This window comes from Falco punctatus (genome assembly GCF_963210335.1).
Source record: "Falco punctatus genome assembly, chromosome: 6".
In the NCBI taxonomy this organism is placed as follows: domain Eukaryota; kingdom Metazoa; phylum Chordata; class Aves; order Falconiformes; family Falconidae; genus Falco; species Falco punctatus.
The window spans coordinates 36,887,314-36,909,640 of NC_137585.1; the positions used below are offsets into that span (position 1 = coordinate 36,887,314).

General features: G+C 57.6%; 1 protein-coding gene across 1 annotated transcript in view; it reads right to left on the bottom strand.

Moving 5' to 3' along the window:
• SHISA8 (shisa family member 8) overlaps window positions 1–22,241 on the bottom strand; it is a 32,984-nt gene extending 10,743 nt beyond the window's left edge. The window contains exon 1 of the mRNA XM_080393053.1: window positions 1,606–22,241. Coding sequence (XP_080249179.1) covers window positions 1,606–2,153 — 548 coding nt within the window. The 5' untranslated portion in view covers window positions 2,154–22,241. The remainder of the gene's footprint in view (window positions 1–1,605) is intronic.
• Window positions 22,242–22,327: the final 86 nt, after the last annotated feature.

A 22,327-nucleotide genomic window follows, 5' to 3' on the forward strand; every position in this document is an offset into this window, starting at 1 on the left:
GAACGAGGACCCAGATCCTGGGAGCCGACCCCTCCCCAAGCACGGTATCTCCTTCCCAGGAGGTCGGTGGGGGAGACAAAAAAAAGACACGATGGCGGGCAAGTGGAAGGGGAGTCGGGAGGCAGGGAGGCTGGCAGAGGCCGTATTGATCTTGTCAAGATGCCAGAGCTTCCTCAGGTGACGTGGGGGGGAGGTGTGCAGCAGCACCCTGCCAGGCTCCCTGCCAAGGGGGACCGCAGCATGGATCCCCTAAAACTGCTTTGCACTGCTCAGGAGGGCCCTGCGACCCCCATCCATGCCTAGATACGACCCTCTTCCAAGCAGGGGGGCGGGGGGGTCAGCCTCTGCTCCCCTGGGTGGGTGCAAGGAGTGAGGTGGGTCTGACTATGGGGTGCAGTGGGTCTGGAGTCAGGGTGCGGAACCCAGTGGCTGCCCAAGCCCCAGGCAGGCAGGGGGACATGGGCACCCCAGGGGAAGGAGAGAGGGTGTCTGTGCTGGGGGGTGCAATGCGGGTGGCTCCCTGATCATCCCAGTGAAATAATTTCCTCCAGCCCTGTTGTTTGTTTGTTTTTTTTTAAGCTAAAATCCATGAACAAAATGGCATAAAAATGGATTTCTTGCCAGGCTCAACGTTCTCACTGGGAAGATGCAGAGTAGACCCCTGAAATGGGGTGAGAAGCATGTATCTGGAGCCAGGACTGGTGCAGGAGGGAGAGGGGAAGACGCACCGATGGCCACAGGAGCCGAGCAGGAGCTGGGGGAGGCGCAGGGGGTCTCCAGTGCCAATCTGTGCCTGGCACCCTGACCTTCCCCACCACCAGCCCTGTGCTCAGCCCCAGGAGTGGGCTGAAAAGCCAGCGGCAGGAGCTATAGGGTGTGGGGGCCAGGGTGAGGCTGTCCAACTTTCCGCTGGAGGCTGAGCCCCAGGAGGTGTCCAGCCTGGTACCCCCTTGAAAAGGCAATGTCCCACCCCAGTGACCAGAGGCAGGCACCTGTGCACACCCATGCACACACATACACACACACACGCGCGCGAGCGCATGTGCATACGCGTGCACACACACACCGAGGAGGCGCAGCAGCCACAGCAGAGCTGTCTTTGCCATCTCATCTCCCCCCACACTGCGAGCGATGCTGAGCCCAAAGGGACTGTGGTCCCGAGTTGCCCCACACGCAGTCAGACCTGCTCTTGCCTTCTCCACATATCGGGAACCACAGCTTGGTTTGCGGGTGGGAGCAGGGGAAAAGCCATGTCCTATAGCTCACATGTCACCCACCCCACTGGCCGATGGGGATAGCTCTCCTGAGCCAGGGACAGGCCTCCTCAAGGGACAGAGCAGGTCATTTTGAGAGGTGACAGGATCACCCCTTCTCGTGGAGGCTGTCCTAGCTAGCAGCCCTCCACGCTGGGACAGGCTGGGGGGGCTGCAGCCAACCCACCCCCGTGGTGTCTCAGCATGCCGGGATGGGGGGTTTGGGTGTCACCTCACCCTCCTGGCAGCCCCAGGGTGAAGCCAGGGTTAAGCCTACACAAGGGGCTAGGGACTTGGGCTGCCACCCATGGGGGAGTTGAGTGGGGTGGGTGGGGGGACTGGACCCCTTTACCTGGAGACGGTCATCTCTGTCTGGGGACCCTGTGCCTTCTCCAGGCCCAGCTTGGTGAAGATGCCCACCAGCACCATGATGGCCACCACGCCGCAGATGATGTAGACGATCATGTTGGTCTTGTCACGAGTGGGGTCCTCGGGGGTCTCGTCCACCCGGGTGGGTGGCTGGCCCGTGTTGACCCAGTTGGGGGTGTCGTAGTTGGAGCAGCCGCTCTGGTCCAGCCGCCCGGGCTTGAACTGGCAGCAGAAGCGGTACCCGCAGGTCCCGCAGCAGTACTGGTAGATGCCGGCGTTGCAGTTGAACGGCGGGTCCCACTGCCCCATCACGTCGTAGTAACCGCGGCAGCGGTCCCCGCCCGGCGGTGCTGCCCTGGTGGGCGCGGGAGCCGCGGTCTCCGCCGCCGGTGCCTGGCTGCCGTTCCCGCTCTCACCGGGCCCCCCGGTGCTGGGCTCGCCGCTCCACACCCGGCCCGGTTCCAGCAGCACCAGGCAGCAGATACCCACGACGTAGCTCAGCTCCATCCGCCCGCGGCTCCGGGGGGCCATCCGGGCGAGGGGGCGAGTTAAAGCCGCTCGCCCGGGACCGGCCGCATGGCCGCCGAAGAGCCCCCGTGGAGGAGAAATGGGCTGGCGGTGGGGGTGATGGGGGGGAAGGCAAAAAAAAAGGGGGGGGGAAAGAAGTGGGGGCGGGGGGAAAGTGCGAGGGGACGTACCCCCTCCCCGCCTCTGCCCAGGCCGGCCGACGGGCAGCAATTCAGAGCGGGAGGCGCGGCGGGCGGCGGGGGAGAGCCGCCCTCTCCCGCCGGCCGGGGAGGGGGCGCGGCGGCGGGCGGCGGCGGCGGCGGGCGGGCGGGCTGGGGGCCGGTGGCCGACCCATCCCCGCGCCTCTACCCGCGCCTCCCGGCACCGCGCTCCGCGGAGGGGAGAGGGAGGAACGAGCGGGGAAAAGCAGCGAAAGCCCTTCGCACCGGGGCGGGAGGAGCGGGAGGAGGAGGAGGAGGAGGGGGAGGGCGGGGGGAGGGAGCCGGCGCGGCCAGCGAGGCGCGGGGGGCTCGGCTCCCCCGCCGCCTGACAGCCTCCCGAGGAAACCGGAGAAGGTCCTTCACCGAGTCCTCTGCCAGGCTCCCCGCCGCCACCGGGCGGCAGGACGCCCGCCCTCCCCGTCGGACTGCCGCCGCGGGCGGCCGGGCACGCGTGGCACCCGCCCCCACGCTGCCCCCTGAGCACCCCCCACCCCCGCTGCCAGACCCCCGCTCTCCCGGGCGGGAGCGGCGGGGCGCCAGGCTGGCACTTTGGGGTGCCGGCGGGGTGTGTGCTGGAGGGCGCAGCCCCTGGGGCGGTGGGGTGCCCTCCTGCAGCCCCGCGGCTGGGGGCCACGCCGGGATGGGGGAAGAGCAGCAGCCCCAGCCCTGGGTGAGTATCAAAGCATCCCCCCAAGGGGAGCTGTGCACGGGGGGGCTGCAGGACGGGTGAAGTGGGGGGCTACGGAGGCACCCTCAGAAAGGCATCGTTCCCAGACCTGTGAAGATTTTTAGCAAGGCACTGGTGGGCCCCGTGTTTGTGCTTCAAAGTCTGGGCCTCTCTGAGTGATACGCACCCACTGCTCTGTTCTCTGGCTGGTGCTGCCCATGAAAGTGGTGTTACTCCTCACTGCCAGGTCCTCTTCCCAGAAGCGTGGGTTTGCTTTCCCTGCTCTGGGGCTGTTGTGGCAAAGGCAGGGTGGGGGAAACAGAGGTGCCATCGATCCCCTTGCCCAGCACTGGCATGTTATGCAGCCTGGGACAAGGGTGACCCGGAATGAGGGGCAGCAACACGTGGGAGCTGTGGATGCAGCATCCAGACATTCCTGCATCCTGCCCCAGGGAAAGACAGCAAATTCAGCATCACTAGCTCCTTGGGCAAATCATTGCCTCCGTGCTCTAGGAGAGAGAGGCTGGGTACTGCCTCATCCTGCCTTGTCCTGTTGGTACCCTAACCTGGGGGACAGGGCTGCCTCTGGGCTGCACAGGGCTGGCATGGGAGACCCCAGCCCCCAAGCAAGCAGTGATGCAAAAAGACATTGTAATGATGGAGGTGGGATTAAATGGATTGGGGAGGCTCTTCTCCCTCTGACAGGTGCCTCCTTTGGGCCAATGCTGAGGCCCCATGGACCAGCCTGTCCTCAGGACGTATCCCTTACCTGCCCCACCACAGGTGGCAGGCTGAGGGTCTCATAATGACAGAGCTCCTGCAGACAATCACCCTGGTTACAGACTTGGGCAGCTTCCCGTGGGTGTGTGAGGCTGGAGCTGGCTGTTGTGAGTGGCTTGGGTAGGAGAGAGATGCACCATGTGCTGCACAGGGGGAAGAAATGCACCACCATCCTCCTCCCCGTGCATCATGGTGAAAGGATGTTTCAGGCCAGAGCTTTGCACAAACAACTCCCCCCTCCAGTGAGTATGAAATGCTACCATGTTTTGCTGCAGGAGGGATTTAGAGGATAAAGTACCCTCTCCCCAGTCACCAAGCCTGGGCCCTGCAGCCCCCCGACCGCTTCCCATCTGGAGGCTGGCAAAAGCCAAAGACATGGAAAACGGATAAAGAGAGCAGCTGGAGCCTGGGACATGTCCGATCGGCCCCCAGTGCCACAACCTGATAGAGATCCATTAGGTAAGGTAGCTTGTAGCCTCCAGAGCTTCCCAAAAGAGATAAAAAGCCAGTGAGGTGGAAGAAAAGCATGCGTCTCCAAAAGCCATGCTTTCCCCTAATCTCAGAGGGGCTCTCTGATGAAAAGCCCCATTGGCTGGAAGTTACAGACATGGGGGTCGTTAGCACTAATAACCCACATCAATGTTGGCCTTGAGAACAGCTGCACAAGCAAAGTTTGCCAGCCGGCCAGGTAATGCCAGTAATGATTTCCCAGGCGCCTGGCAATAGCTGCCGACGTATGTGAGCATAGCTGCCCCGGGGGCCCAGAGGGTTTAGCAGGCTGTTAGCAGGCAAAGCAAAAAACTGGCCAAAATCGGGGAGTTTGCTGGAAAATGGTTGCCTGGCATGACCTGAGAGAAAGGGGATGGTTTTAAAGGGGAGAGGATGTTCACTGAGTGTGAAGCAGCTGATTTAAAGGGTCTCTGGGAGCGAGAGGGAGGGAGGGAGAGCCACTCACAGACATTAGCTGCATGCATCAACCCAGAAGGAAACCAAACCCAAGGGCATGGCATGGAGGAGCATGTCCCCTGCAAGTCCCCAGTGTGCAAGGCAGGACCTGGCAGGGGCTGGCTCCACATGGTGCTGGCACCAGGGGCTGCAGGCAACCTGAGCCACCAGCTTGTCTTCCTCAAATAAGTGCCCCAGCCACTAGCTGCATCCCACAAAGGAGGGGGCTGTGTGAGGGGAATCCTGTACCCTGGCACCCACGCTTCTCACATCCCCAGGAATCAGCAGCAGGACCCGTAGGAAAATTCAGGTCAGCAGGGACCTCCAGAGAAAAAGCAAAGGACGTGCTTGCAACATCCGCGGGCAGTTCTGGGGATGGGAATTTGGGAGAGGAGCTCTGCTAGTCTTTGGCCACCAGCCTTGAAGGATGTCATGGAAATATCCCCTGCAGTGACAATGCCACCCAGACTACAGAAGGGTGTCTCTGTGCCTGCAGAAATAGGATATGGGCGGTTCAGCACCAAGCAGGGAAGGATACACTGAGCGCTGACACTATAAACAGATTGTTTCTGGCAGGGCATGGCGATCTGGAGGAGATCCTCTCTGTCACAGCCAGAGAGCCTGACAGAACCAGATCCCTGCCGATCGCAGCGGTGCAAGCCACGCAGAGCCCCTGGCTGAAGAGGAGGAGAGAGCCATCACTGTATCACCAATGCAAAGCAAAGCCCTGGGAGACTCCCTGAGCATGGGAGGCTTTGGGGTGCAATCAGCTCCTGGGGAAAGCCAGCAGCAGGTGGTTGGAGCCCCTAAGCTACCCAGGAATCCCCTTCTAGAGCCAGAGAATCCGAGACATTTGCCCCAAAAAGTGATTTTTGCCGTGCAGGATCAAGCTGGCCTCTGGGCTGAGGGGTGAACAGAGGAAAGGATGCTGCCGTGGGGTGAATGCCCCATGTCGAAGGGCTGTGCCAGGACAGGAGGGCTCCTGCCAGCCAGCACCTCCTGCCGCAGAGCGCTGTGGAGCGGGTTTTGCAGCTTGCAAATCAGCAGCTAACGTTCGACATTGTCAGCTGAGAAGAGCTGAAGGCGAAGGAAGGCTGTCAGGAAGAGCTTCCAGCACGCACTGTGATGCTATCTCCTGCCTGGAGGCAGAGGAGAGGCAGAGCTCCTGTCACAGTCCCTGGGGGTACATGGGGCACTGGCATCTCCAGCACTTCCTGCCATCCCCCAGGAGACCTGCTCCCCTCCAAAACTTCAGCTACTGAAGCTGGTGCTGTTTCAGCCAAGGGTAGAGCTGGGGAAGAGGCTCTCCTTGCATTTGTCTTCACTATGGGGGAATTTTCTTTGGCCATCAGCGTTCTTCTGGGAAGTCCTTGGTTTTCCCAGACCTAGGACTGGCATGAGGGATCCCCAAGGTCAGGTGCTGGGCTAACACACAGTAAGGTTTTGTTCCCCTCTACACACCCCCATGGGCTCAACGGATGAGGGAACCCAAAGGAGCTCTTGAGCTTCTGATGGTGGTGATGGAGAGCTAGAACAGGGCAAAGTTCAATGCACTGGGTGGGGCTGCACAGGGATGCAGTGGCAGAGCATGGAGCAGCCCCCAGCCACCTTATTTCCAGCCCAATGTGCACAAGGATTTTATTCCCCTGCCTGCGCTTGATGCTCTGGCTGTAAAACGGCTGTAAAAGAGCAACTGTGCCTCATAATGGCTTATAGAGAACACAAGCATATGTGCCTTTACCATTACAATCATAATTGCAAACATTCAAAAGTCAAGATTTGCAAGCTCCCAGCTTCCCAAAGGTGGTTGGATTCAAACCCAAATGACATCCAGAGGAATCAGGAGAAAATCAGCTCAAAGCAAGGGTTTATTTTTAATTTATGCCGCAGTATGGGCAAGCATGATCTGGGCTGGCAGCCCGAGTTCCCCCAGCTGCCACTGTTAAAGAGCAGCCATGCCCCCAGATGCAGCTGCAGAGGCCTCCAAGCACTGACTGCGACCCCCAGGATCCTGTCAGGGCTGGCTGTGTATGGACTTTGCAGTTAGGATTAATCCCGGAGACTGTGCTGGTGGCGGGGGCTGAGCTGGTAAATGCACCCCCTGTGCAGGCACTCAGTACCCAGCAGCTCTCTGGTCCCAGGGCCTTTGCTGACGTGGCCTGCAGATTGTGTTGTGGATGGGTGTGGGGTCTTTGCAGCCCCCTTTACACTCATCTGAGCTTTGGGGTGGCTGGTGGGAAGTTGGACCCCAAGCTGTCCCCTCACCGGTGCCTGTGAGCGGAGCAAGAACAGCCCAGCCCCAAACCTCCCTCCAATGCTGGGCTTGTGCGGGGCCGGTCCCTGCCACTATCCTGGGGGGACCCCCACCATCCTCTGCTTTCCTGTTTAAATCAAGTTTCCACCAGCTTTTTCAAGCATTAAAAAGCCATATAAGCACACCTGGAGGTGGTGGTGCACAGCCCAGCTCACCCGGCAGTGCTGCAGCATCCCTGGCTGTGCTGCCCCTCCCAGCCCCTGGCCGCTCCTACCCCCGACCACTCCTCATGCAAGGCGCTGATTCAAACTGCAATCATTTAGGGCAAAAATGCACCCAAATGGAGAAAAGATGAGAAAGCAGCTGTCCCCATGCAGGGCATACCCAGGGCTGGGGGAAGCCACTGTGTGTGAAGGGTGGTCTGCTGCAGAACAGACAGGAGACAGCAGGGCCAGCCCCGGATGCTTTTGCCAACTATGGAGCAATAAAAAACAGGCTGTGGCAGCAAAAGGGACCCAACAATTCCCCCCCATGCTTCAGGGCCCGGGATGGCAGTGGCAGTAGAGTGAGCTCTTGGTGTTTGTGGGGGGTGGGGAGCGGGGTGTGTGTGTGGATTTAGGGCACCTGTTCCGGTGGCTGAGGCAGAGTCGGCAGGAGGAGGCCATATGGCTGGGAGCAGCGTGTGGTGTGCCATCCCGGCAGCAGACCGGCAGCAGCAGGCAGAGCCTCTCCTCGGGAAGGGCGGCCGTGCCAAGCTCAGGCTCTGGCACAGGCGCCAGCCGGCTGCCAGGTACGCTCAGGTGCCATGGGACGCTCAGCTTAGAGCCTGTGAGGCAGCACTGCATGGCCGGCACAGTGGGATGCCTCCACGCAAACCAGCTGCCCCTCCTCATCCCCAGGCACCAGGGGATGTACGGGGGCTTGTCACCCCTGCTCTGGTCTGGGCCAGGTGGGTATAACTGCGTGTGCGGTTGTAGCAGGGTCTAAGTGCCGATGAGCACAGGGAATAGGGTGTATGGAATGGGACACAGCCATGTAAATGTGTGTGTGCATGGGATGTGTGTGTCTGAGTGTATGGCAGGGGTTGTGGTTGCACATGCATGTAGGGGGTGCACGCAGGTGCATGTCTATGTGTGTAAATACGTGGGGGGGGCTGCATGTGTGTGGGCATGCACATGCATATAAGCACCTGGTGCAGTGGTGCACGCGTGTGTCAGTGTACGGCAGAGGGGTGCAGGCATGTGCTGCATGGCTCTGTGCTGGTGGTCATCTCAGGGAGGGATTGGGTGGACATGCTGTGGCTGGGAGAGCCCCAGGGAGTGGCCAGAATGGCTGGAGCAGCAGATCTGCCCGTGTGTCGGGGAGGCTGGCCAGGGCAGCCGGCGGGCAGCCGAACAGGGCTGCCCAGTGCTTGCAAATCTCCCAGCAAGCAAATGAAATCTTTTCTTCGACAAGGACAGCATTTCAGTGTGGAAACAGAGGGTAGCTAGTGGGACATCGGCAGGAGGAGTCCATCCACCTCCTCCCTCTGTTCTGCCCCACGCCAGGGGGATGGGCTCCTCCAGCAGGGGAGGGGCTCAGCACTCCCCTCTTCTCACATAACCCTTTTCCAGCAAAGGCTGGTCCCAGACTTCCTGCTCCTGCCCTTGCTTGAGATGCAAAGGGGTGAAAAAGCAATCAGGGGTGTGTGCTGAGAAAAAGGAGCTTTGGGCAGTCATTGGGGAAGGCTCGTGAGCAGAAGCTGGCAGGAGAGGTCCTTAACTAATATGGGAAGGGGAGGGGGCCCTCAGTAGATCAGACTTGCTTTTTGCATGGCAGAGGATGAGGGTGAGCAAGAAGGTAAAGAAAACACAGAGGTGCGGACATGCCACCCACATGCACCACCTCCGCACGGAGCAGCATGCTGCCTTTGGGACCATCACCTTCCTCTGGCCACCCTTCCTGGGTACTGACATGTGCCAAGCTGCCTCTTCCCCTCTCCAGCAGTGGACCATGTGCTCATCCTTGGTTTCCCAAGAGCAGTCCCAGGATGGATGTGCTTGCCCTTTGATGTCTCTTTTCCCCGGATTAGAGAGGAGGAAGAGGGCTTTGCTGTCAGGGCTGGCTGTGGGCAGAGCTCCCTTGCCCACTGGGAGCCTATGGGCTCTCGAGCCAGTTTTGTTTTGGCATGATCCGTCTTTGTGAGTGAGATCTGCTGCAGATGCTAATGCTATTAGCATCAGGGATTTCCTTCAGGTCTCCTGTCATTAACCTGGTGACATTTCACTGTGCAATAAGCCTCTATCTTTTGGGAGACTAAAAATCAAGTGTGCTGCTTCCATCCTGTAGGAACCGTCCCTGTGCCATGCCAGCAGGAGCCTTGCTGCAGCAACCAGGAGTCACCTTGGTGCTCCCACTGGATATGACATTTTCATTCCATCTCCCAAATACCAGACCAGGGATAGGGCAGATGCCACCAGCAGCAGGGCTCTGGGTGAAACCAGTCCTATGTTTGTCACCCAGGGACACCAGCCAAAGCCCTTGTGACTTTGAGCCCCTCAGAAGGAGCAAGAGGTTGTCGAGCCCCAGGAAGCATCTCTGACAGTGACCAAATGGAGATGCTGAGGAGCCAGTAGGAGGGCAAGTGCTTAATGAGACTTTTCCCAAGCCATCTCCTTGCCTCCAGCCACCTGGAGCTGGAGGACTCCTGACCCAGGGGTTGCTTCTTGGCCTTGGTACCTCTCAAAGAGTATCTCCTTCCTGAGCTAGTCTGGGCTTCCTTTGAACCCAAGTAAGTGCTCATCACTTGCAATAACCAGGAGTGTAAAGACTCTTCTGTCGAGACTCAGCCACCCGCTCGGTCCCACTCCTCAGCAGTGCAGCCCAGGAAAATGCAAAATAGTCATTGTACCTTTCTGAAACTAATTTTGAAATGCAATTTGTTTGCTGCTAGTGTTGCCACCATCTCTAATGACAGCAGAAGAGCTTTGGTATTGGGGCTGCGTTGTCTCTGCACCTTGGAGATCTCACATCCCTCCTGCCTCCCTGTCTTGTCAGGGGGCAATGGGCCATCCCTTGACACGTGTCAGCCACTGCATAGAGCAAAAGGCCATTACAAGCTGGCAGGGTGAGATTTAGCTTAAGCAAATATTCCTGGGGATAAAAAAAATCCCTTATAATGTGAGGAAGGGGGAAGGCTGGCATGGCTTGGTACAGTCTATAGGTAAGAGGACAGCAGATTAGTGAGCAGCTTTGAGACAAACGGAAGGGCATCAGGTGGGTACACCTACCCCAGGGATGCAAGGTACCAGAGTACAGATGACAGCAGAAGCTCCTGGCACCAGGGATACAGGGATTTGTGGATAATCTTGGGGAAAAGAAGGGAAGGAAAAAACGGCTAGATACTGACTCCCAACAAATTGTTTCTGAAGATTTACGTGAGGTTTGTAAAGTGTCAAGGCTGGACAAGGGGCTCAGTAACTGCCTGCAGCTCCACAAAAGACAAGGTAAGAAGGAAAATGTGCAATGGGAGGAACAGGACTAAATTAAGAAGAACAGGAGAAAACCTGAAAATCCAGGCAGAGAGACATATATAGCTATAGGAGCATGTCAGGCTGGACCAAGCCAAGCAGCATTAAAAACATGCCAAAAGCAGCAGAATGGGCTCAGGGCGGAGGATGTGACAGGTCTGCTCTCACTTCTGCAGCCTCCCGAGCGCGACGGCAGGGTGTGGGTGGATGGGACGGTGAAGCCTCCTGTGTGCTGGCTCACGTACTGCGGGCAAGGAAGGGGTGCAGCCTGGTGGGGACAGCTGTGTTCGTGCCTCCCAGGCCCTGTGCAGGGCAGATGTCACTCCTCTTGGAGGACTAGTTCACAGTCTGATAGTTGCTGCAGAGAGAGATGTCCCAGTCATCCCCCCAAATGGGGCTCTCACTGATGGACGTTCATCTTGGGGCGAGAGCCCATGACCAGCCTGTGCAGTCGCCTGCTGGTGCTGCCATTTGTCTTGCCCTTTGCTTTCTGCCCTCCATGTTGTTTCTCAGCATGAGCTGCTGGCCTTTTGTGGGCAGAGCATGATGATGCTCATAACCTGGCTGGTGATGGGCTTAAATGCAGGGTGGCTGCCCTGCTAATTTTTAAAGCTTGCCAATATTTGTCACAACCAGCAGAGGTAATTGCAAAAGCAAGGAGAAAAATAAGCACTTGGCGTACACCAGCAGTGAGTTTCCCTTCTACTGCCAGCAGCACAGAGAACCCAGCAGTCCTGGGTCAGGTCCAAACTAGGTGTAAAAACTCCCGGCCACCATCCTTTTTAAGGATGGAACAGCTGACCCTGGCACTGCTGGGGAAGAGGAGGCTGCATACTGAGCTGGGTCCTGGGAGAGGAGCTTGGCCAAGAGGGTCCCTTTGTCAGGGTCTTGCCTGGGCCATGGGGAGGGGGAACTGGACCCTGGGGCAGAGCAAAGCTGGCTCAGAAAACCACTCCCTGGTGTGCCCCAGAGCTGCCGTGTTACCACAGGCACGATTCCTGCTCTCTTGGTGATTAGAAGCCTGAGATAAGACCTTTGGGCCCCTGATTTTGGAAGGCATGGAGGACACAAGGCATTAAGCATTTAGAAATGTGGGAGCTCTCTTGCCCCAGTTTTACCCTCTTGAATGAAGGCTGGAGCCCCCATTTCATGGGGAGGGTTGGCTGCTTGGGGCTGCTCTAGCTAAATTATTTCCAGTGCTTTAGGTGAAGGAGAAAACACCAGACACTTGCACCATCCTGCAGCAGGGAAGTGGTGTGTGCATCAGAGATGGCTGGTACCAGAGGGCTCTTCGGAGGGTCAGGGAATGTTTTAGCATTGAGCTCATATTTAGATGCTTAGCTCACATTTCCAGGTTGTCTTTCAGCCCTGTTTGCTGGCTGCATGGTGACAGCGGCCACCACCAGCCCGCCCTCAGCAGGCGGCAGGCCGGTGGGAGAAGGGGCAGCTGGGATGGTGGCAGTGGGGAAATGTCATGCCTTGCCAAGCAGCCGAATTGCAAAGACAAAAAAGGCTCAGTCTTAACAATTAGCAACACCTGAGTGGCCCTTCTGCCGTCTTCCGTCTTCCACATCATCGCCAGAGACATTTCCCCATTGCACCAGCTTTGCCTCAGGGGATGGATGCCTCTGCAAGCCGTGCTGCCATCAACGGCTGCTCTTGTGCCACTTCCCCCTCCCTGTCCATATGAGGGAGCTCAGTGGCTTTAGAAATCGAAGGGTCTGGAGCCCCAAAAGCCCTGCCAGGTTCCCCACACACATAAGTGCCTGTGGGCTCTGCCTTCATTAGCAAGACATATGCTTCTAGTCCTCCTGCTCACAAAGTCTTGCAAAGGTAAAATGAATGTAGCCTGAAGGCTCAGGAGCTGCAGATGAAATAAGATAAGTCCTAAGACTTCGCTTTTTTCCTTTTCTTTCTTTTAGACTCACCATCTTTATGCCAGCTTTTGGCTTTCCACAGGCCTGGCTCCCGCCTCAAGGTGCCCGAGGATGGCACTGTGCCAGGGCCCCATGGGATGGCTGGGAGGACTTTGCAGTCTCCTCCTGCAGCAAAGATGCTTTCCCACCCAAGTGGGAAAGACAGGCTGCTGACACCCATCCCACTCCCCCTGCCCATGGTGGGGGTCTCCAGCAGGCTGCTGGCCCCCCACTCTCCATCTGGCTCACACTGGGGAACGCATCCCCACCTGCACGGTGTGCCTGGAGCTGTGGCTCCTCTCCAGGATGTCTCACAACGAGCTGGTCCCCCTCCCCTCAATTGTTCCCCGGGGCAGCTGTGCAGCGTGGCTCCGTGCAAGCAGAGCGGGAGGACAGATCTGAGGAGACAGGAGGAAAACGAACTCCCTTAAATATGATGGAGACGACTGCCTGGTTCTGTCAGCCATCGCATCCCCTGCACCCAGCTTGTCTCCTGATGTTTTTTTCTCTCTCTGGGTGTAAAATGTCACAAGGATTAGGCCCAAATCTCCCCTGGGTGCTGCAACTCACCCCATGCTTATCTCTTGAGGTCACCTTGGGAGCTAGCTCTGTCCCCTCCAAACTGAGTGTCAGCCACAGAAGTGACCACAGCGGAAACTGCTGCCTCAAAGCACCAGATGCAGGCAGATGTGAGGCTCCATTGCCACCCTTCATGAGCAAACCCTTTAACATGTCCTGACGCTGTGACCAGCTAGCATCACCACTGGAACAGCAATGCACCGCTTGCAGAGCCAGCCAAGTTGTGCCAGGGCAGTGGGGCTGAAGCCGGCCGGGGCAGGGGCAGGAGCTCAGGCAGAGCCCTGGCTCCAAACCCTCCGATGTTTCCTGCGGTTCCCAGGGGTGGTCACCAAACGCAAGTCCATGAAACGTGGTGCTGGCACCACAGTCACAAGGTGCACAGATGCGTGTGGCAGAGTGCACTGGGACTCACGGCAGTGAGTGGCACCATGCCCTGGGAAGACCACCATCGTTTGGGGGCTGTTGATGTCAAACACTGTTGCAGTGTGTTACATCTGCTCTGCAGCCTCACTGGTAGTGGATGCAAATCTCGTGGGCTCTCATGGTGCACATCATCCCCTTCCCAAAATGGCTCAGAGGGGCCATACCTGCCCCCAGTGCCCTAGAGCCAACCCTACCACCTTGTGCTCATGTATTTGGATGCAGTTTTCTGCTGCCCCTTTCCCCCATGCAACCATTTGCCCCAGCACACTGCCTCTGTCCCCATAAGGGCGGCCACCTTCCTCCCCATCCTCCCAAGAGAGACCCTTGTTGTCCTGACACGTGGCACCTCTATAGCGGGGCTGATTCGTCACCAGGCTTTTAATGAGAAGGTAATTGCAGCTACCACTGCCCCAGCAGGGGAGATCTCTCCTGGGTCTCCGGGTCCATGGCAGCACTTGGCTGGGACGGAGTGTGAGAGCAAGGCGAGTCAGTGCTGCTGATAAAAGTGCTCCAAGATAGGGAGTGAGGGACCAAGGGCTGCAGCATCTTTATTCCCTCTTGACCCACTTAAAGCAAGCACCGGTGACTAAGGGAGCCGGCAGGAGGATAAAAATACCTCCAACATGTTCCCTAGGAGGCCGGGACAGAAATAGGGGTGCCATCAACTCTCCAGTGAACAGTTGGGGTCACCCAGTATTTTGCAATCCCAAAGGTGGAGTCCCCCAGTGTCTCTCACAGCAAACATGGTGACATCAGGGCTCCTCTGCTTAGATCCTCCTGCCATACATGATCCCAAGAGCTGGCTCCCTGGAACCCTCCCTTTCCCTCCTTGGCACCAAAGCAATCAGAAAATCCCCCCCAAAAGCAATGGCTCTCCCTTACTGCCAGCAAAGGAGAAAAGCATCATGCAAGGACATGTACCCCACAAGCCTCAGCCACACGGGTCACTGCACTGCTGCCAAAGTGTCTGTGTTGCTGCAGTGTGACCTGCTGGGGTCACATCCCTTCGTGGGCTGTGGTGGCTGGAGGGATTGACCCTGAGGCCATGCTCATCTCCCTGGCCTGAGCTGCTCCAGACACAATGTTGTCTTCTCATGGGAAAACCCACCCAAATTTCCAGGTTGGTGGCAGGGTTCTGGTGTTGCCTTGCCAGCCCCTCCATGCTGGCATACCTGAGAGCTTTTGCACTCGAGCAGGCTCAGCACACTGAGGCTTTGCAAGCATGATGCTGGAGACCAGCAGCCGGACTTGGCACCTGGTAGTTTGTTTGCTCTTCTGCAGGTCACACACTGGCTGCTGCTTTATTAAACCTTGGAAAACATCTTTCGCAGGCAGCCACAATGATCCTGGTTTCTTAGCAAACCAAAAGATCTTGAATCAAGCAAGGAGGCTGCAGCACATACCCCGGCCACTTGACCACAGCCAGCAGTCCAGGGGGGTGGAAAAACCAGTGCAGGAGGATGCTGTGGCCTTCAGGCAGGCTGCCCAGGCTCACGGATGGCAGAAGGTCTCCTCACATGGGGTAGTGCAGAGCCTTGTCGCAGGGAGACATCAGCCACTTTCGCTCTCTGGGGGGTGCAGAGCTCACTGGCCAGGCACAAGGACGAGAGCTGGCATAGGGCCGGGCATGGTTTCTGAGACACCTGGGTTCAAGAAGTCGGCACTCAGCCCTTGTGGGATTTGTTAACAATTTGTCCACAAGAAGCCGGGGGCTTGGGAAAAGGGGTGAGTTACAGCAAGGAGCCGGCAAGCTCGAGGTTTCTCCCTCTTCCCCCTTGGCACAGGCTCCCTGCCAAGGATGGAGGAGGTTTGTAAAGCAGAGAGCAAACAAGTCTCTCCTGCCTACAGCTTTCATGGACCAATATATCTCCAAAATCTGGGTGAGTGTTAGCAGGAGGCTGAATGTTGAGGCAGAGGTTTACGGGTGCTGGTCGGTTGCACGGTGTGCTGAGCAGCACCACCAGGAACCCAAATGTTGCCATCCTTGAAGGACTTGCTCGTTTAATATATCCGCCCAGATGTATATAAGCAGACGGTGTAGGACAATGCCTTGATGCTAGTGAGGGTGTAAGTTGGTCTCCTGGAGCGTTAGAGTTATTGGGAGAAGCAGTATATGCTGAAATAGGCAGTCCTGCTTACTAAATCTGTAATTCCAGCTCTGACTATATTTTCATCTTTCTAATAATAAGTGCAAATATAGTAAGGATGAGTCACAGGCTGCAGGCTTCAGGGTTTTTTTCCCCCTCCTTTCTCTCTGAATCCATCACGTAGGGGAGAGGGGCTGGCAGAGAAAAGGAGCTCAGGCCCAGGGGAGATCCTGTCCCAACCAGCTCTAAACCCATCCCCTTGCACCTCTGCACACTGTCGATCCCAGTCAGGAGCCCGCGGTTCCTCCAGCCTCCAATTGCCTCCACCATTTCATCCCACCTGTGTAACACTCCTGCCCAGGGACCTTTCCTTCCTGGGACACTCCTGGACCATTCCCAAACCAGTGCACCTGTCCCACTCCTGTCTGCATCCTGTGGCTTGTACAACCTCACATTGGATTTGCCTACTGGGAATTTTTTGCTTTGTTGCAAGGACCTTTTGCAAATGTTAATGCTTTCCTTTCGCTGGAGAGCTCTTCGGCTGATCTGCCAGAACACATTTCACACGCTTCTCCTAAAATTATGCCCTTTGCTTTTCCCAGCATTCAAGCTGAAGCGGAGCCCGGTGTGCCGGCGGCATGCGAGGAGAGCAGCTTGCTGGCTGCTCCCAGCTCCAGGGGTGGCAGATCGAGGGGTTAAGTGCTGCCCAAGTGAGCATTCTGTGGCTCCGGGGCAGAGGACTGGAGAGGTGGGAGGGCTGGGAAGGGCAGAGCTGGGGAGCTGCAGGGCTCTGCATGGACCCACCCTGTTGCTCGGGCTTTGTGGGTGCCCTCAGCGGGGACAGCAGGACGGATCAGAGCATCCCTTGAAACAAGACAGTTTCAGCACTTCCCCCACTGCGGTGCACATAAACCTGAGTTCAAAGGACATCACAATTTAGGCACAAGCATTTTAGCTGCGGATGGCTCTGGATTTGGGCTGAAAGCAAGGGATGAGCTAAAGATAAGCTGCTCTTAACAACCCCCAGGCCAGCAGTTCTGCCCCAGTTTCTCTCTACTGGAGCCCACCCATACTGGGCTGTACACACTCCCTGCGCAGCCTTTAGCCATCTCCTGCATCGCCACTGCCCCTCCCTGGGTTGGGAGCAGGGACACAGGATGTGTCCCAGCGGGTCCCTGCAGCTGAGGGAGCAGAGAGGTGCAAGAGGCAGCAGGTTGCAGGGGCAGGGGATTCTCACAGAAAGTGAGTCCCAGGGGCAGGGTGGTCTCTCCTGAGCAGGGGGTCAGTGCCCAGTTGGTTGTGGTGGATGCACGGTCATGGGGAGCTGGCGTTTAGGGGGGCCTTTCACTGCTACCCCCATGGCCATTCAGCATCAGAGCTGGGATGGGGTTCAGGTGGGCAGGGGAGTGCTGGGGACAGGTCAGCAGGGCTCCTGAGGAACTGGCCTGGCACACACCCCACTGCTTTCCAAGTCCCTGCAAAGGGCTCTCAGCAGCCCCTTGGCACAATGTGCCCATGCACATGGGCATCCCCCACACATCCCCTGTATCCCCTGCATCCCCCCAATCCCCTCCATCTGCATCCCTGCATCCACTGCATTTTCTGCATCCCCCCCATCCCTCTGCACCCCTTGGCACCCCCTGAATCCCCTGCATCCTTCCATCCCCTGCATCCCACTACAGTCTCTATAACCTCTCACATCCCCTACATCCCTGCATTCTCCCACCTCAGACATCTTCCTTGTTACGGGGAGTTTACAATTACACTCCAACCATTCTAAACTGTAAAGGAGGACATTCCGGGTTTACCCTTCACCAGCAGGACTCCCCACAAATATCCCCATTGGGAAATGCCACAGAGGAATCCGGATTCAGCCCTGCCACTGGCCCTCCCCAGCCAATGCTGGCAGTAAGCAGCTAGTCATGACTATTGCCTCTATGGTTAGAGCTGATTAAATACATCTTAAATGACTCATTGGGGATTTTTTATTATTTTTTTTAATAACTCACGGTGTCACTACAGGGCACAAAGTTTGCTTCGTTGAGTTTGTTTCCCTGTTTCCTTGCTGAGATAAATAATTGAGGAGCTGAATAGCAAACCAGAAACCCAGAGAGACTTTACTGGGAATATGCTGTGATATGTGTCACCCCAACAGCATTTATAGATTTAATTTTGATATTAGCAGTGAGGTTGGGGAGCAGAGACAGGAAGGAATTTGTCAGGAGGGGATTGAGGATTGAGGGGGCAGGGCTGGAGGGATCTGTGGGGGGCTTGGGAGGGGGGTGATGGGTCTTTCCTTCCCCCCCATCCCAACCTACTGCTCCAGCCCTTTCTGACCCTCCACAACAGGATTGCCCAGTGTCAAAACAATGCTCTTTCTCATTTGGAACGGGAAATACTTTCAGCATCTCCCACTGCAAATAAGCCAGGACCACCCTCAGGGGAGGGCAATAGTGGCCATGAGAGGCCAGCAAGGGTGACCAGCCACAGCCATCCCCGCTGCGCACATCCTTTGCCCCTGACCTTCTCCAGGGAAGGAGACTGGGCCCCCTCAGAGAGGGCTGTGGTCCTTGACAGACACCCTTGGGAATGCTCACAGAAAAGGCAAACATCTTAGCTAGGGAAAACAGAATCAAAAAAATTTGAAAAATTATCAAAATATGTGTGATTTTACCCATGCTGCACTTGAAGCACCTGCTCTGAAATTACCTTAACTTTGCAAAGGAATTAATAGCCTTACCAGAAATATTATTATTGTCAAAGAATAAGAATGACAATTATTTTTGGTCAAGGAATGTGATGCTTTTTTGCGTGTCATCCTCACCATAACCCCTATTTAAATTGCCATCCTGAGCTTGGTCTCAGCCACAACATTTGGCTGCAGGTGCCTTCATCCTGGAGTTTCGCCATTCTGCGAAATACCGGCACTTCTCAGATCAAGGAGCAGCATCTGGGTAGCAGGACCCAGTCAGACTGCAACCCTTGTAGGGAAGGAAATGAGAAAGACATCTGCATCATTGAAACCTTTCAAGACCTGGGGGGGGAAAGGGGGGGGGGGGGGTTGGGGGGTGGGGTGGTGGTGGGGGTGTGAGGTGGGGGAGAAGGATGGGGGAATTTCCTGAAAATTCCCACCTGCTTTTCCCTGCCCACAGCCCTTCTTCACCCAACATGTTTCCCATGGCTGTCACCCAAACCCCTGCACTTGCCCATTGATCCGGGCTCAGAATAGCTCCCGCCAGCAGCCAGCGATCTGCAGGCAGCTGACACTGGAGTCGACGGATGAAGGACATGGGGCCTCACCCCCACGGCACCCTGCTGTCGGTGACTCCTCTCCCTCTGCACCCCTCCAGCTGTACCCTGGGCTCCCAGCACAGCCCCACGCTCAGAAAAAAGGGAAAAAAAGGGAAATAACATAAAGTGAGTTAAAGAGGGGAGGATACAACACCGGCTTGTAGCAGGGCAGGCTGTGCCATGTGCCCTAGCTCAGCCACCTTGCCACCTGGCTGATCCCTTTTGGGGGGGCCCAAAAATGGACCCTCATTTTTGGGGGTCTTTCACATCCCATGTTCACTTCCACAGCCCTTCGGGAACGGCAGGATGGGGCAGCCAGCCTCCCTGCAGGAGGAGAGCCCTGCATCCCTTGGAGGTGTCCTTGGCAAGGCAGAGGGGGTCAGTCCCTGTCACAGCAGCACCTCAAAAGGAGGGCAGAGGCTCTCCCCGCACAATCTGCCTGTCAGGGCCAACCATTTCAGGTGTCAGACAGGGTTTGTGTTGCTTGACGAGGCTCTTCCCTTCACTGGCTGGGACTGTGATGAAGACTGGGTTTAAAATGACCCCACTTGCTGTGGGAAACGGGGGAAGTCACCCCCCAAAGCCCAGGGGAAGTGTAGGTTTGCTGCGTGCTTGCCTTGGGGCCTCCTCTTTGAGCATCCCCTGAGCGGGGCCAGGCTGAGGCTGTGGCATGGGGCTGAGCATCCTCCTTCATGAGGCTGAGCAGCCTCCCTGCCTGGTGTGTCCCTGTGCCGGCATCCCTGAGGCACGATAGGTGACAAAGGCCTGGGCATCCTAAGAGCACTGGGGGCAGCCGCTGGGGACAGGAGGGGGATATCCCTCGCACCCTGTCTGTCGGTACCCCCTTACCCCCTAGCCCCAGCTGCACCCGCAGCCTGGCAGGTGGCTCTGGAGGCAGGTGGCATCTCTCTGGAGTTTGGGGAAGGGGCTGGGTGAGAGGGTTTGGAGGGATTTGGCTGCGGGTGGGGTTTCCCCAGGGAGGTGAAGCTGAGAGCATTACAGTCCTTGTCCAGCTGCTTTGGTCTCTGAGGTCAGGTTTTGGGTGCTCCCCTGCAAACACCAGCGCGGTGGCCTTGCTCTGTGGTGCTGGGGAAACTGTGGGGCTGTCCCTTGGCCAGCTCCTTCTGCCAGGGGAGCTGCTGCCCACTCACCGCAGCCCCTCAGATGGTTTTTGGCTGTGCCCCCCCATCTTATCCCTCTGGGAAACCTCTTGCTAAGCACGGCCAGCAAAGCAGGGAGCAGCGGGGGCGGCCCCCAGGGAGAGCATTGGCCCACAAAGGCAGTAAGGAAACCCCCTCCACACCAGGTGCCTGGGCAGGCACCATGCCCCCTCCCACCACTCCCCCATCACCCTAAAACACCTGGAGATGGTGGGGAGAAGGTGGCCGGTGCCACATCTCCCTGGCGTGCCCATGGACCAAAGTGATTCTGACAGTAAGCGAAGGAAAGCAAGGCTGATCAAAGCTGAGTGGTATTTTTTTCTTTTTTTCTTTTTTATCTTTCCTTAAGTGCGAACACCATCTGGCTCCCCCAACTCTGTCAGCGCTTCCAGTCCCCAGGCAGCTTCACTTTTCCTAATTACTGTCATTAGGCAGTGAGTAGCGATTAGGGAGGGATGCTGATGAGCAGCATCAGGAAGGCTGTGGTCCCCCAACAGCCTCTCGGAGGGGGCCTGGTGGCCTCTTCTCCCCATCCCGGGGCCTTTTCCAGCTGGGGAGCTTGGTGGGTAGTACTGTAATTTCTTTCTTAGTAGAGGCTGGCAGGGAGGGGATGGGGAAGGGACCTGCTGGCAGGTCCGAGTCCCAGGGAGTCCCCAGGGAGGCCTGACACTACTGGATGGGAGCAGGACAATGGTAGAGGTGTTCGGTGCTGCTGGGGGAAGGAGAAGCAGCTTGCTGCAACCCACTGTGCCTCTGGCTGTCCCACCACTCTGTGCCTGCTCTGCCTACAGCAGAGGCCTGGCCAACAATGACCATTTCTCCTGGGCAGTCCAGAGGCCATGGTGATGGGCCCCACATCCAGACCCACCAGTAGGGCAGCCTGGAGTCCATGGTGATGGGCTGCATGGCTGGATGGAGTCAGGCTCAGCTGTCACCCTTCTGTCTGGCCAAAGCAGGACGGGCCACCAGCTTGCCTGGCCCTCCCTGGCTCCCCTTGCTGCATTTGGGCATTCACCCTCCCATGCAGCTGCCCGGCTGCACCGCAGCCATGCGGGCCAGCATGCGGTGTCAGTGCCACCTCGTGGCAGGTGCCCCGGGCCCGCTGGCTGCTTTTCTTCACCCACGGCCCCCCACGGGTGTCCCCTGGGGACTGCAGGAGCACCCACGTGTCCCTCTGCCATGGCTGGCACTGGGAAGTGCGTGGTGGGGAAGGCTCCGTGGGGCAGGATGAGGTCCGTGCCCCACAAGCAGTGATGGGGTGGCCACCCAGCCCCAGTCTCCTTGCAGCAAGTGGAGGGGCTGGCGGCTGTACCCGGAGGTGGGCATCCCTGTTGGACGTTGACCATCGGAGTATGGGGTAAAATGCTTCCCACCTTACCCTGCCTGCCCTGCCTGCTATCAAGGTCCAGCACCCAGAGAAAGCCCATGGAGGGGCAGGCTGGGCCTGTGGGGGTCTGTGGGGGTGCTTTGGGCTGGAGTAGCTGGGCCCATGGGTGCTGTCAGGAGAATGAAGTGGGTGAACTGACAATGGGAGGAGAAAGTGAGGGAGAAGGACCCAGGTGGGGAGGCTGGCAGAGGAAAGCTGAGAACTTTGGAGGCTGGGGGACCTGTGGGGTTGAGAAGGGTTTGGCAGATGTGACCAGTGGCTACAGAAGAAGACCCCTGGCCAAAGTGCCTCTCCTCCCTGCGCTGCCATGCTCTGTTGGCCAGCTGGCTCCTGTCTCTAGGACCAGGGATCAATACCACCCCCCAGTCCCTAGGAACACCAAGGCTTCCATCTGTTACCACCAGCATCATTGGTGGGACTTGCAGGAGCTCAAATACCCCCATGACCTCCATCATAGTGGAGCTGGTGGGGTTGAAATGACTAGGGATATGCCTGAGGTGGTTTTGCAGTGAGGGTTTTAGCCTTGGCTCCTTCCTCCTGCCCTGGGGTGTCCTCAGACTTTCCCCTGGCTGCCTCCAAAATCCCGCACCCCTGCAGCCAGGTAAGCCCGGCCTCGCCAGCCTTTCTAGGCACTTGTGAAGGCAGCAGGGCGGGCGCCAGGCCAGGGAGGAAGCACAGCTCCTGCCTCGCAGGGGGAAGTGAGAAACTGCTGTGGAAAGTGAAAGACAGGCAACATCCGCCCCCCCAAAACCACTTGCCCCGCTCCTTGTCCTGTCAGCCAGCTCCCGGCGTGGCCATGGGGGTTTGGAGGTGGCCAGGCCTGGCTGATTCCCAGCCATGCAGGTGGTCGTGAGCAGGGGATGCGCTAGTGAAGCTGGTGCAGAGGGAGCCCCTCAGCTCAAGGTCCTGCTGTACCTCTGGGACCACCATGCTGGAAACCCCTGAAGCCAGAGGAATGGGCACCCCCATACAGACCCCT